We start from the raw sequence: 13,369 nt of genomic DNA on the forward strand, positions 1-13,369 counted from the left end.
GGGGACTGCTGATTGACAGGTTCGATAGCTTATGAGTTACCAGACAGAATTCCTGTGGTGTACAAGCAACAGTCTTATGCCGTACAGGTAAGCTGTATTTAAACATGGACTCTGATCCTGTCCGAAAGTCTTTGGAGGGATGTTATGACATTTCAAACTCTGGTTATTGTATTGTTACTCGATGCTTCCCGCCAGAAACTCAAGACTCCAAACAGTACCTCCTTTTTTGTAATTAGTCACCGACAATAAATGAGAAGAGATGTTGGAGCAGTCGGCGTGAAGCTTGCAGAAAGGAGATGACGAAACGCATGGAAAGGTGAGAACAAGAAAAAAACAGATAAATCTAGACCTTGAAAATCTCATCTGACGTGTTCATTGTTTGAAAACCAGTTTCTCAGGGCTGCTTAGTCGCACTTTTTTCTGTCTTGCTATTAAAGTTTGTTTTGCATTGACACATTTGATATTTCTGTACTAATCTGCCTGTGACAAGTGGCACTCAACTTTCATGCTGGACCTCAAGTCCTACACAATACTTACAGGTTGACCATGACGTCTATATATACAGCCATAAAGACAATTTAACACATCTATTTCAAAAGCAAATGAATGGTCAAATCTGTAGACATGACAAAATGAGGGATATATAGTGTTGAGACTTTTTTGTCTATCTCCATGAATTTTTAGTGCCTTCCACAAATTGGAATCTGTGACAGCGGCTGTCTTCCATACTAAAACCTGTCGATTTACCGAATCTGCGTTTTAGATTTCAATAAACCACAATACACATTGTATATTTTCTTGAGTAGACATTTTGTAGGGGTTTATTGAACAAAAGGATGATTCCAAAGCGACCAAGAAATTCTCCTTCACCTCTCAACAAATGTTCCTTCACCTCTCAGATTTTCTTCAAACTTGAACTAAACATGTTTTTTTCTAAAACGTTTACAGCACATTTTACATGTAACAATTTTGACCAACAGGGTACATGAAATACAAGAATGCAACCTAACTTGATGACTACAAAGAGACAAAAAATTAACATGACTTGTTTTTATATCTTTCATTCTGAAGAGATTATCTGGTCACCCCTTCTCCTAACATTAGTAAATGAAGCTCATTTGCATTAGTCAATAAAATGCCACTCTGTGACAATATCTCTCGACAAACAGCTATCCGTCAAGCATCGCCAAAGGTCAAGTGGCTTTACTTTTTTATTCACTGAGGTTCCTGTATATTTATACTGGTATGTGTTACGAATATTTAGCTGCACAAATGCACACTTAAATGATTGGATTCACTTTACTTGATTCCTCATGGGAAAATTGTTTTTGAAATGAAGTCAACCAGCATCACAGGACAAATTCAGTTAAAACAGTAAAAGAATAATTTATTGTCATCCAATTTCCATCATCATGACGAGAGGGACATTTTTAATACAGCAACAACCATTAATACAAGAAAAGCAAGCATGATTCTACAAAAAGGACATTACACAAAAGTACACACACACACGCACGCACACACGTTAATCTGTTCATTGTCGTCGAGATGACAAAGAATATCCCTGCCAGCACTACCTGTTTACTAACCACTACACTCACAGTGAAAAGTCAATGAAAGCACCCAAACTAAGAGTAACAAAAACAAGCCCTCCTCAATGATTAAATACTAAGTGCTAACTTTTCATCAATAATCTAAGCATTGACTCTTACAAAGCATGTGGGCTCGGGAAACAAAAAGGTTTAAACTGCCAAAGTCAACTTTAAATACCTTCAAATGATACCCATGTGCGGGCTTGCCATGAAAAATAATAAAAATACATCGTACATATCAGGATACTGTCTTGTGCAAAGATGAGCGATGTCATTGTGGGAATGTCGAGTGATTGTAGCAGAATTTTTGGTCTGCTCAAACTTAACTGTTTGTTAAAAGATATATAAAAAAAAAAATGTAGTTAAATGCTTGATCTAATTTCAGTCAAGGGGTCAGAAAATGATTCTTTACTATGAATAATGTGCTCTCGTCATTCTATCCCAAAGTCATACAGTGAAAAGCACAACAATTAAGCACTCTTCCATGAGATAGCACAATTAATTTGTCTTCTTCTGTTTCCATTCACACACCAGAAAAACAGCTTTGTGTTCAACTTGCTGGCCCAGATTTCACACTAAGTACATTTTAAGTCAATTGTGATGAGGTCATACTTTTTTTTTTTTTAACATAGGTATATACTTTTTGTGACTTTTTTCTAATGTAAAATACACATGTCTTTGCTTAATAAATGTTGGGAAACAATGCTGTAGGAAATAATTTGCTCAACACTGTATGGAGAAACTAAAAGACATTGTTAAAATACAGGTTAACAGGGTTCTGGGTGCAGAATAAAACATGTGGTGCAATCACATGTGAACATTCACTCATCCAGACCACTGTGGAGAAAAGAAAGCGCCGCAGAGGAGTGGAAGTCAAAGCGGGGGGGCCTCCAAAAAGGCACGAGTGATGGCACGGCCCAGCGTGGTTCAGTACGTCTCCGGAATGTTAAAGTTGAACTCCGACTTGCCCTCGGGAGCGCCAATGTTCACGGGCGGCCCGGCCCGGTTCATCATCATCTGCTCATCAAAGTCAAAAATGTCGTCCCAGTTCAAAGTCTGGCCCTGGGCGGGCGGACGCACGCCCTCCTGACCGGGAGCCACGTGTCGCATGGTGCCATCCTCGCTGATGATCGACACCCCCGGCCCGTCCGTGCTCCACGAGTTTGGCTTCATCTGCATCGTCTTGCAGGGCAGCAGGCGGTAAATGTTGTCCTCGCCGTCCTTGGCCTTCTTCCCGCTGGGGTCCACGTTATGGACTTGCTTGCAGTGATTGGAGAGCAGCTGGTAATTGAGGAAAGTGCCGTGGCACATCAGGCACTGGTAGCGTCGCTCGCCCGTGTGCTGGATTTCATGTTTAGTCCTGTACTCGGCCAGGGCGAAGACTTTGTCGCAGTAGCGACACGGGTACTTCCTTTCCCACGAGTGCGTGTTGAAGTGGCGACGGAGGCTGGTCCGACACACGTAAGGACGCTTGCACACGGTGCATACGTAGAACGTCTTGCCGTCCATCACCAGCTCGTAGTGGTCCTCGGACTCGGATTTAGACTTTTTCTTGTTGGGAGAGAGCTTGAGATTGTCAGGTATTTGGGGTATGGCTCTCTTCGCTTTGGTGGATTTGGAGCCACCTTCGCCTGGATCTTCCTTAACCGGTACAATGTCATAGGTGTTCTCCCCTATGTTGGCGTAAACTTTACAATCTGGGGAAATGGAGTCAATTTCCGTGGCTGCGTTGAGCGTGACCGTCTTTTTCGTTGCTATCCCGGGTGTGACATTTCTTTGACCCGGGGGGCTGTTTGAGATGTCCAACAGCCTGATTTTGAAATCCCCTTGCTGCGCGGAAGAAATTTTCTTTTTGTGGACACCCAATATGTCGGTGTTTTCCATCCCGTTGCCGTTAGAGGACGGCTGAGAAGCACTGGGCAGTTCAGGGCTGAATCTGCCAGTCTTGGCCGGTGGTGGCGTGGAGCGAGTACTTCCGGAGGGAACTCTGGCGGGCGAATTGAGGTTGTTGGAGCTGCTGTCCGGACTGTGCAGAGGACTTCTGTCAGGAAGCTTTATTTCTTGCGTTGCCACAGGCGCTGCTTGTTTCGACGTTACGGTCTCGGATTCTTTGCTTTGCGCTTTTTCATCTTTACCTGAATCCATCGAGTCAACATAAATGACATCCCCTGAAGCTTCCTGACTGGCAGCTCGTGATTTGGCATCTGTCTCCGAGACGAACATGACATCGTCATCCGAGTCCCCGCTTTTATCCACCGCGTTGCTCGACTGTCTGAACTCCTCCGCAGATATGGAGAAGGACTCCGAGATGATGGGCATATTTATTTCGGATGGTGTTCGGGGGCTTTCGTCCCTTGACAAACCAGGGACTTGGGATAGCGGTGTCGCCAGGTTGGTAAGGAACTTCACCCCGAGCGCGTGCCCGGCGTTCATGAGCTCCTCCAGCATGTCCGAACGAATTTGTACGATCTTAGAGCTGTAAATAAAATTGATTATATACTCGAAGATCTCCGCTCGGAGGAAGTTGAGTTCAATCACTTGCCCGGTGACAATAAAGAGCTGGTGGAAATATGTACTTGACGCGGAGAGGATGTTTTTGTGGGCGCGGAACTTCTTGTCTTGCACAATGATAGTAACATCGCAAAACAATCCAGAATTGCGCTGCTCGTTCATCGAATTCAGCAACGCGGATGAATACTGCGTGTCAGTCGCAGAAATCAGCTTGAGAGTCGGCATGTCTGCAGGAGGGTAAAGGAAAACAAGAACAATTGTGTATTAGAGGAGAGATATTATTTTTGTTTCACCTGTTTTCATCCATCTCAGAGGGCCACCATTTTGCCAATTGAAAACAATAGTTCTCTCTTTTCCTCTTTATTTCTTTCTTTTCTCCTTTTTCTTTCTGTCTTTTTGTCCATTCGGCGATGCTGGTGCCTTCTACCGCACCTCGGTATCTCTTCGGATCGGATATTTTGTATTATTATTTTTTCTTCCTGGGACCGGGATCATCGGTCGAGACCGGCGTAACTCTACGGCGGCTTCCTGCTTATCCGGCCAGTGATGACCGGGTCCCTCGCCTTGGCCTTGCAACCGCAACCCCTGTGGGGACTCCGCTCCCTCGTGCTCGTCGGAACCAACGACTTTCGCCATGCTAGCCCCGTGGTGACCATCTGCACGTGCATCCGACTGGGTGCCCAGGACGCTGCTCACACGTTTGCCTGCTTTGTGATGTTTTTCACCGATTCACCACCACGGTCCATTGGGCGCCGTTGAACTGGACTGCCGTTACACCTGTCTATGGACCCCGTGGAGGCTATTTTGTGTGTTTTGGGGTGTTCTCTTGTATTGAGGGGTGCTGGTTGGCCACAGTTATTTTTTTTCCTTTGTCTTTTAGCTTTGTTTTGCTTTGATGGCTTTTATCTTGAGCACTTTCTGGCTTTCTTTGTGGCGCCGTTGTGTGGCAGCCTTATGAAAGCCTATTGAGTTGCGCTCATGCCATCTGTGTGTCTTTTGTATACCCACTCTGTGGTATGAATACTGCTGGGGCCTGAATTTCCCCACCCCTGGGGATCAATAAATATTCAATCAATCAATCAATCAATCAATACCTCAGTTGCATATCTCAAGGCCAGATCCATATTATATGTTTAGTCACTGTAACATCCTTGGATCTGGAGAAAGTCATTAAAGCTACTTCTCAGCCACTGACTCAATGCCACAAGAATGGTTAGAAAAAATGAGCACACGTAGAGGGGCTTGCCACACCTCTCGCCCAAACACAAACACGCGACGCAGGCTTGCCGACATTGCACGCCGTTGCAACAAATACGCTTAGACTGTGTCAAACGATGTTTAAATATTATTAGCAGGCTATTTTCTTCTACTTGTGGAAGCAGGACCCAGCGCGTGGATAGAAAACAAGCAAGCGCCTTCAAGAAGCAATTTTCCAAGTGTCCTTTTGTCGAAGCAACATCTCATCACGAGCCACTAAAATACATATGCCAAGTAATGTAGCAATACTGTGGCACATGACATCGACCTTTTCACAAATGAATGGATTTCAATAGCAGACAAACGAAGTGCCAGAGGCAGTTATGTTGAATAGTTCCACTGTTTCCAAACAGTAATGCTAAAGTTTAGAATAGCTTCCTTTTAGATACATTTTCAGGCAAATATCAACAGATTTACTTGGTTATTTAACATTTGATGGGTCGCCAGGCACCGCAGAAACCCATCGGTTCGAATTTAAAAAGTAAATTTTCTGTAATATGTTAAGAACACCAGTTGTATGATGAGAATTCTTCAGTGGCAATTCGGTTATCTTTCTATTAACGTTTATTAGTCGTGTAATGACACTTCTTTGAATGAACATTCATCTTGAGTTACTGTTTTGGGGCAAACAGATTTGAAGTGAACTTCCTGCATGAAATTTCGACGTTTACATACCAAGAGGTAAAATTGCAAGCTACCACTCACTTCACATAAATTACGAGCCTTGACAGTTGCTAGTTTTGCTTTTGCCAAGTAAGAGCATCTAGAGTGACTTTAGAAGACTAATTTGATATCTGTAAGTGCCACAGTGAGATTAAGGCTCTTGTTGTCAATTGCTTACTTGCTAAAATATGTAATTAGGCAGTTTTCTCGTCCTGTTATGAACAATAGGGGAGCGAGGGCCTAAATTATGACAGGTCGCTAACGCATTACCTTGCAGAAATGCACAACAGTTTCTACTTCAGACAGGGAAGTGTAACCTCATGACTGTATAAATATTGAAAACTGGTCAGTTTACCTGCACCTGGTGCGCTTCCCGGCCGCATAAAGAAAAGCGTTCGTAGCTAATGCGTTAGCCGCTTGGCTACACAATGGCAAAAAGCGGAGGGGCTTCACCTGCCAATTGAGGAGAGCTGCGTCGTCGCGTGATTCACACCAGCCACGAGGAGTCGCCACTGCGTGACATTAAAACGTTCATTTCGAAATAATGTTTTAATTGAGCATTTAGTCACGTATCTTTAAAGCATGATAACGCAGCCCAACTCCAGACGTTAGGCGACTTGAAACAACTTCCGGGTTGTAGGGACTACCAAAATGAGAAGTGACGAAAGTGCCGCAGCCTAAAAACTTTAGTACAATAGTTGTTCCAAAGTAGTTGCGGGTCATCATTCGCATTTTTTTTGCTTGGAAGGAGCACGGGTTGTGCTCATGTAGCACTATTGGTTTGCTAAGTGAATGGAACAATGTTTGGAGCATGCATTTGTGCTGTTTTGAGTAACAGTTGCTTGACAAACTGAGCTAAGTATTTTACTTCTGTTTGTGTGGCAGTCCCGAAGCATAGGTCTACACATGTAAATGGCGTTTAGAGCTGAATAGAACGTCTACGTGGCCGCCATATTTGAAGAGCTCACGGCTTTACATTCATGTTTAGAATTAATGCAGTGGACAAGCCTCTCTGTCAAACATCTGCACGTTCTACAATGGCTGCCAATTTGAATAACACGTAATCTCTTCAGTTTGCAATCTAAATGCAAAATACTGAATTATCTTTTTGACGCAAGTCTCTCAATGTTTGAGGCACACTTTGGAATATTTTTTTAAATCTTTTATTCTATTTATTCAGTTTTTTTTTATCTCATGCGCGGATCAGTTGGCACTTTTTAAATTTCGTTGTACGTGTTACAATGACAAATAAAGATCTATCTATCTATCTATCTAATATGAAATAAAGATTTTTTTTCATCTTAAACAGTGAACTATATACTTTACAGATACTTTCTCATTTTCAAGATGGAGATATAATAATAATATAGATGGATGGATTATGGATGAACAGACGGATGGATGGATTGATACTTGGATACTTTGCAGGCTGAGCTGACACATACAATATGGCGGAGGCGCTAACGTATTACAAACTACTAGACAGTCTACCCAATTAGGCATCTACATAGGCGGAGTCTAAAATTCGGAAACGGAAATGCACAACGAAGAAGAAGAAGGAGGAGACGGAAACGGAACTGGGTTGTTGACGAAATCGTACTTGGTTTAGCAGAGGTGTTCTCCATTTTCTAATACATAATACCGGATCCCCCTTCCCCCGTGAGATTAATTGGCTTCAGTCATGCCACAGTTCAGCCGTTCGGCCTCTCGGAGTCCCCGGCACGTTCGAACCCGCTCTCGCTCCCGCAGCCGGGAGAGGAGCATATCTCCTGGCAGTTTCGGGCCCAAACTACCGAGGCCTCGCGACAGGGAGCGTGAGCGACAGGAACGGGAGCACCGACTTAGGGAGGCGAAGACTATTAAGCGGTTCCGAATCGGAAGCCCCGACCGTAGTCGATCCCGAGAACGGTACTCCAGCGGCGGCCAAAGTCACAACCGCTGGTCCGAGCAGAGAGACGCTTCGTGGCGGTATGGCTCCAGAGACGATTTTTACCACGACCAACAGAGAGACGATGCACAAAGACAGAGACAAGAAGAATTCATGGCAAGGTATATACTCTTTTTTTTTCTTCTCCATTGTAATATAATCCTTTTAGCACTTGGAATAGACACTGAACAAAATGTTAGCCAACGTCTACGATCTGTTATTTTCGCCTGCAGATGGCAGTAACAAGCTAGGGTCTTGATAAAGTAGTAAACATTTTAATGCCAATAAAATGGATGACGTAGAAAGTAAATAAATACGACTGTGTTTAGTTTGCCGTGACCGCGGTCGGTACCAGATGTTTTTTATTTTCATTATTATTCATATTTCATTATTATTCATTGTTTGGTCACGTCATCTAGTGTGCGACTGGCTTTAAGCCGTTTGCAACCTTGAAACCACACATGGCCAAACTAACCAATGGCCCCTTTTAGATTGTAAGATGGTGAACTCAAGCAGTTTTCATTGATTCATTGAAAGGTAGAAAGCAGAGGGAAGAGTCCCTTGTCAGCTCCTTCACTTCCCGGACGTTGAAGGGATGCTACCAAGCCGCGGTTGAAATGTCGGAAAAAAGTCGGTACCGATACCGCGGTCGGCAGTTTCACCATTCAGTCTGTAAACACTGCGTCAATACTTCTCTTGAAACTTTCCTCTGACTGGGCTGTGATACATGATTCGGGTAGGCGGTTCCAGCTATTAACTACACGGGTAGAGAGAGTAGCGTCGCCATGGATGCGTAACCTCCTCGGTTTGTATAGCTTCAAACTGTGACCACGTGTCGAAGTATCATTATTTAAGATGAAATACTCCCTCAGGTCTTCACCAAGTTCGCCTCGGAGAATGCGCCGGGTATATATCAAATCTCCTCGGTGACGACGGTAGGCCAGAGAGAAGAGATTCAACTGTTCCAGTCGATCTTCGTAGGAAAGCTGGTGAAGTTTTGCGACTGTTTTCGTACCGCGACGTTGAACACGCTCCAGCATATCGGTTTCGTACTTGGTCAATGGGAATACTGCAGGCAGTCCGTACTCAAGAATGGGACGCACGTGAGAAATAAACAGGGGTCTGAAAATCGCAGGAGTCATACGGGCAAACGACCGTCGGATGGATCCAAACATCCTGGTGGCAGCGGTGACCTTCTTCGTGGTGTCAAGACTAGTCTTTAGGTCTGACGACACTATGACACCAAGGTCCTTCTCACTTGTGGTGTTTTTAAGGAGATATCCTCCAATATGGTACGCCCTGAGTGGATTCTGAGTTCCCATGGAGAGCACTGAACATTTGGCATGGTTTATTGGAAGCAGCCATTTTTCCGTCCAACAATGGAGCCTATCTAACACGTCTTGGAAACGGTCAGCATCCTCGACGCTAGTAACTTCAGCCCAAAGTTTCAAATCATCCGCGTACAGTAAACACTGAATGTTCAGTTCTTGCGGGAGATCGTTGACGTAGAGTTTGAAGAGTTCGGGTCCAAGGACCGATCCTTGTGGCACTCCACTAGACATAAGCACAGGCGCTGAGTATGCGTCGTTGACTTTCACTCGCATATAACGTCCTTCCAGAAAGTCAGCAATCCAGGATAAGATCTTCCCAGTTACGCCAACCCTTTGGAGTTTAAGCAGGAGACGCATGTGAGGTACTCTGTCAAAGGCTTTGCTGAAGTCCACGAAAATGACATCAAGGCATTTACCAGCGTCGACGGCAGCTACCCACTTCTCTCTGGCTACTAGGAGATTCGATACACAGGAACGTCCTTCCTGGAAACCATGCTGAGCAGCAGTTAGCACGTCAAGCTTGTTCAGGTGATTTTGTAGAGCCCGCTTTAGTAGTTTTTCCATGACCTTACAAACAATCGAGGTCAGACATATGGGTCTGTAATTTGTCGGATCATGGCGAGCTCCTCCCTTGAAGATTGGTTTGACTGTGCCAATTTTCCAATCGACAGGTAGACGTCCGGTTTCCAATGAAAGCTGGAATATGTGTCGGACGGGTTCTGCAATATGCTCGACAATAGTTCTGAGGAAAGCTGGGTGCATCTCATCTGGTCCAGGAGAGGAGTTCTGCCGTAACTCCAGAAGTGCTTTTATAACAGATTCTCGCTCAAATACAAGGTGATGGAAGCCTGAGTCAGGAACTGGAGTTTGGGAATCCAGGATCTGCGGCTCGACGGTATACACAGAGGCGTATTGTGAGCCGAGTGATTCAGCTTTTTCGGCATCCTGGAGAAGGAGATCCTCAGAACCCGGGGAACGAAGGGGAGGTATGCCACTTCCTGCCTTGGTCCTTCTTTTCAAATAAGCGAACAGGAGCTTTGGGGAAGTCTTGGATGACTCCGCCAGATGCAGTTCATATTCGGTTCGTTTTTCCCGCTTCATTTGTGTGCACCGATTTCGAACTATTTTGTAGCGATCATAGTCCACGGGAGATTGAGACAGTTTGAATCGATCCCATAGTTTACGACGACTTTTCAGCAAGAGTCTTAGTTCACCATCAAACCAAGGAGGACCTTTGGTGAAGGCTCGTTTCCGAGAAATTGGCACATGCTCCTCCACAAGAAGTTCAAGTTTGGAACGAAACATGGTCCAGGCATCTTCGAGTTCGAGATGAGACGGGATACTCCAGTCTGTTTGAGCAGCAGCTTCCTGAAGAGTGGGTTGATTTATACGCCAATAATTTCGATGGGGTCTACCAGAATCGTTAATTGGTGCACACCCGCTCCAGTAAAAGGAAATTGTACAGTGATCACTTCTCCCGATTGGCAGCGAACATTGCAATTTGTCGATGTCAGTTGGGGACGCTGTTAAAACAAGATCAAGGATGTTTGAGGTTTGACCAGAAAACATACGGGTTGGAGACATGACATGCTGGGTCAAATTGCAGTCGAGGATTGTATCAAGCAGTTGGGCATCGAAAGTTCCTTGATCTAGGTTACAGTGGAGGCTGTTCCATTCAATAGCGGGCGCATTAAGGTCACCGACAATCAGACAGTCTCTGCCTCTCCCATGACATCGAAGTTGATCTAGCAGCTCAGTTCCTTGAGCAGACGGGCTTCTATAGATGACGCCAACCGTAACTGATTTGCGTCCATTGTTGACGCGGCACCATAGGGTTTCGATTCCGTTGTCAGCATCGCAGTTGGTTTCTATCGAGTGGACACGAAGTTCCGCTTTGAGTGTGACATGTGCTTGTTTGTCGCAGGCGGCTGAAGGAGCGAGAGAGGATCGGCGAGCAAGGTTGTCCCGAAGTTTGGGGATATTCGCCGAGGGTGAAAGAAGAAGAGTAAGTCAGATAAGAGTTGCCTTCTCCATAAAATGCCTCGCATTATTTGAGTCGCAAGTGTATTCAGTCACAGAAAGTTTAACATCAATTTTGTCTTTCTCCACCAGCTCTGATGAATTCACACCTGTTGAAGATGACGGGAATAATGTCAGCTCGGCATCAAACTCGGGAGGTACTTGTGGAGACCACGCACACATTTATTACATATATTAAAAAATACATGTACAATACTTGCCAACTCAAAATGGAGCTTATGTGCCATGTTTCCAGTGCATCAAATTGTGACGGAAAACACATGGTGTCTTTTTTAAACGGTATTGCTTCCATGTGTAGATGAAAAGAGGAAGAAGAAAAAGTCCAAGAAGAAAAAGCATAAGAAGCAGTCAGACAGCGGTATGGAGTCCGACTCGGATGGTAAGTTACATTTTAATGCACTATTTAACGTTTCTACTACACGTGTTAAACTCAAAGTTTTTCCCAGAGGACGGAGTAAAGAAAAAGAAGAATAAGAAAAAGAAGAGCAAGAAGTATGTGTTACTGTTGCAATCGTATTCCTCTGCAAAGAAAGCTACTGAAACAAGACCACATTTGCGCTCAGGTCCAAGAAGTCCAAGAAAAAGAAGGCGAGAAAAAGCCGAAAGTCGTCGAGTGACTCCAGCAGCAGTGAGTCTGAGGAAGAGGACGAAGACGCTGGCGAGGTGATGTGGGTTGAGAAAGGCTCCGCTGAAGATAATCTGGTGGGACCTGAAGCGCCGCTCACACTCCTGTCTCAGGATGAGAGACCTTTAGAGTGAGTAGAGGGAAAAAAGTCAACCGAAGTGACATTTGAGACTATTGCATAACATCATTTTCATTTTCTGCAAGGAAAGATCATTGCATCACCTCAAACAATACAAAAGTCTACATCTAAGAAACAAAGAATGTTTCACAGTTAAGCTTCGACAAAGTAACCTGTATCATTTTGTCTTGCAGTTTCGGTCATGCGCTGCTGCCAGGTGAAGGTGCGGCCATGGCGGAATACGTCAAAGCCGGAAAACGTATTCCAAGGAGAGGAGAAATTGGCCTGACAAGCAACGAGATTGCAGACTTTGAAAAATCAGGCTACGTCATGAGTGGCAGCAGGTACGTAGTTGTCTTCATACGTTTCTTTCCGTTCATGATCACTGCCATTTGCCTTGGGTTGGACTCAAATGATATGACTGTCACCCCTTGCAGACATCGCCGCATGGAGGCTGTGCGTCTGCGAAAGGAAAACCAGATCTACAGCGCGGACGAGAAAAGAGCGCTGGCCTCTTTCAATCAGGAGGAAAGACGGAAAAGGGAGAGCAAGATCCTGTCCAGCTTCAAAGAGATGGTCCACAGGAAGACCAAAGGGAAAGAGGAAAAGCCATGATTCAAACAGCTCCACTTCGAGCGCGTTTGAATGCGATTATGTAAATACCACAATTCTTTGCAAGATACATCAATTTGTTTTCGTTTGCTATTTTTCAAGTTGCAAATCAATTAGTAAAATGACTTTTGCAACTAATAATACTGATATGCTGGATTTTTATTGTTCATCGTACCCTCAATGCAGCTGATCAATTAGTAACTCATCATCAGGGATGAGAATGGCAAATGTGAAAAAGCACAGGACGAGCGTCTTGACCTGAATTAATTAATTACGAACTTACTCCAACCCTAACCTTAGGCCCAGCCCTAGCCCCAGCCCTAACGCAAGCCCTAACCCTAGCCCCAACCTTAGACCTAACCCTAGCCCCTTGCACTAGCTCTAACCCTTACCCTAGCCCCAGCCCTAACCCCAGACCTAACTGTAACCCTAACTCCAAACCTAGCCTTTGTATGTAATTTACATTTGTATGTAAAGACTGATGTAATTGGGAGAGAATCGCCAATTTCTTTAAATATTTTTCCAAATAAATTCTTACTCATTTTTGCTAGCTTTGCGGCCTCGACTGGGGAAACATGTCACGTGACCGGGACGAGCGTCTTGACCTGAATTCATTGATCGTTGATAAAAATTGTTTTTTCTTCTGTGCGGCTTGGTGGCCCTGTACCAAGTGACCCACGGACCGGTATCGGT

The 13,369-nt window shown here is 44.6% G+C and overlaps 2 protein-coding genes across 3 annotated transcripts; one reads left to right on the forward strand and one right to left on the reverse strand.

Annotated features, from left to right (window-relative positions):
* Nucleotides 1-1,361: 1,361 nt before the first annotated feature.
* zbtb33 (zinc finger and BTB domain containing 33) lies at nucleotides 1,362-6,681 on the reverse strand. 2 transcript variants are annotated; one of them, XM_061275090.1, is made up of 2 exons: nucleotides 6,477-6,681; nucleotides 1,362-4,330 (listed from the first exon to the last, which is right to left on the reverse strand). In XM_061275090.1, exon 2 carries the CDS (start codon nucleotides 4,326-4,328, stop codon nucleotides 2,520-2,522), a length of 1,809 nt encoding a protein of 602 aa, XP_061131074.1. In that variant the 5' UTR covers nucleotides 4,329-4,330; nucleotides 6,477-6,681; the 3' UTR covers nucleotides 1,362-2,519. The 2 variants fall into 2 exon arrangements, with proteins under 2 accessions (XP_061131074.1, XP_061131071.1); XM_061275087.1 differs by having other exon boundaries at nucleotides 6,379-6,681.
* An 887-nt stretch (nucleotides 6,682-7,568) lies between these two features.
* nkap (NFKB activating protein) lies at nucleotides 7,569-13,222 on the forward strand. Its single transcript, XM_061275099.1, has 8 exons — nucleotides 7,569-8,072; nucleotides 11,206-11,286; nucleotides 11,394-11,458; nucleotides 11,620-11,700; nucleotides 11,768-11,813; nucleotides 11,885-12,076; nucleotides 12,259-12,408; nucleotides 12,502-13,222. The coding sequence occupies exons 1-8, from the start codon at nucleotides 7,705-7,707 to the stop codon at nucleotides 12,677-12,679; spliced, it is 1,161 nt and encodes a 386-aa protein (XP_061131083.1). The 5' UTR covers nucleotides 7,569-7,704; the 3' UTR covers nucleotides 12,680-13,222.
* The last annotated feature ends 147 nt before the right edge of the window (nucleotides 13,223-13,369 follow it).

This window comes from Syngnathus typhle, linkage group LG1 (genome assembly GCF_033458585.1).
Source record: "Syngnathus typhle isolate RoL2023-S1 ecotype Sweden linkage group LG1, RoL_Styp_1.0, whole genome shotgun sequence".
Taxonomy (NCBI): Eukaryota; Metazoa; Chordata; class Actinopteri; order Syngnathiformes; family Syngnathidae; genus Syngnathus; species Syngnathus typhle.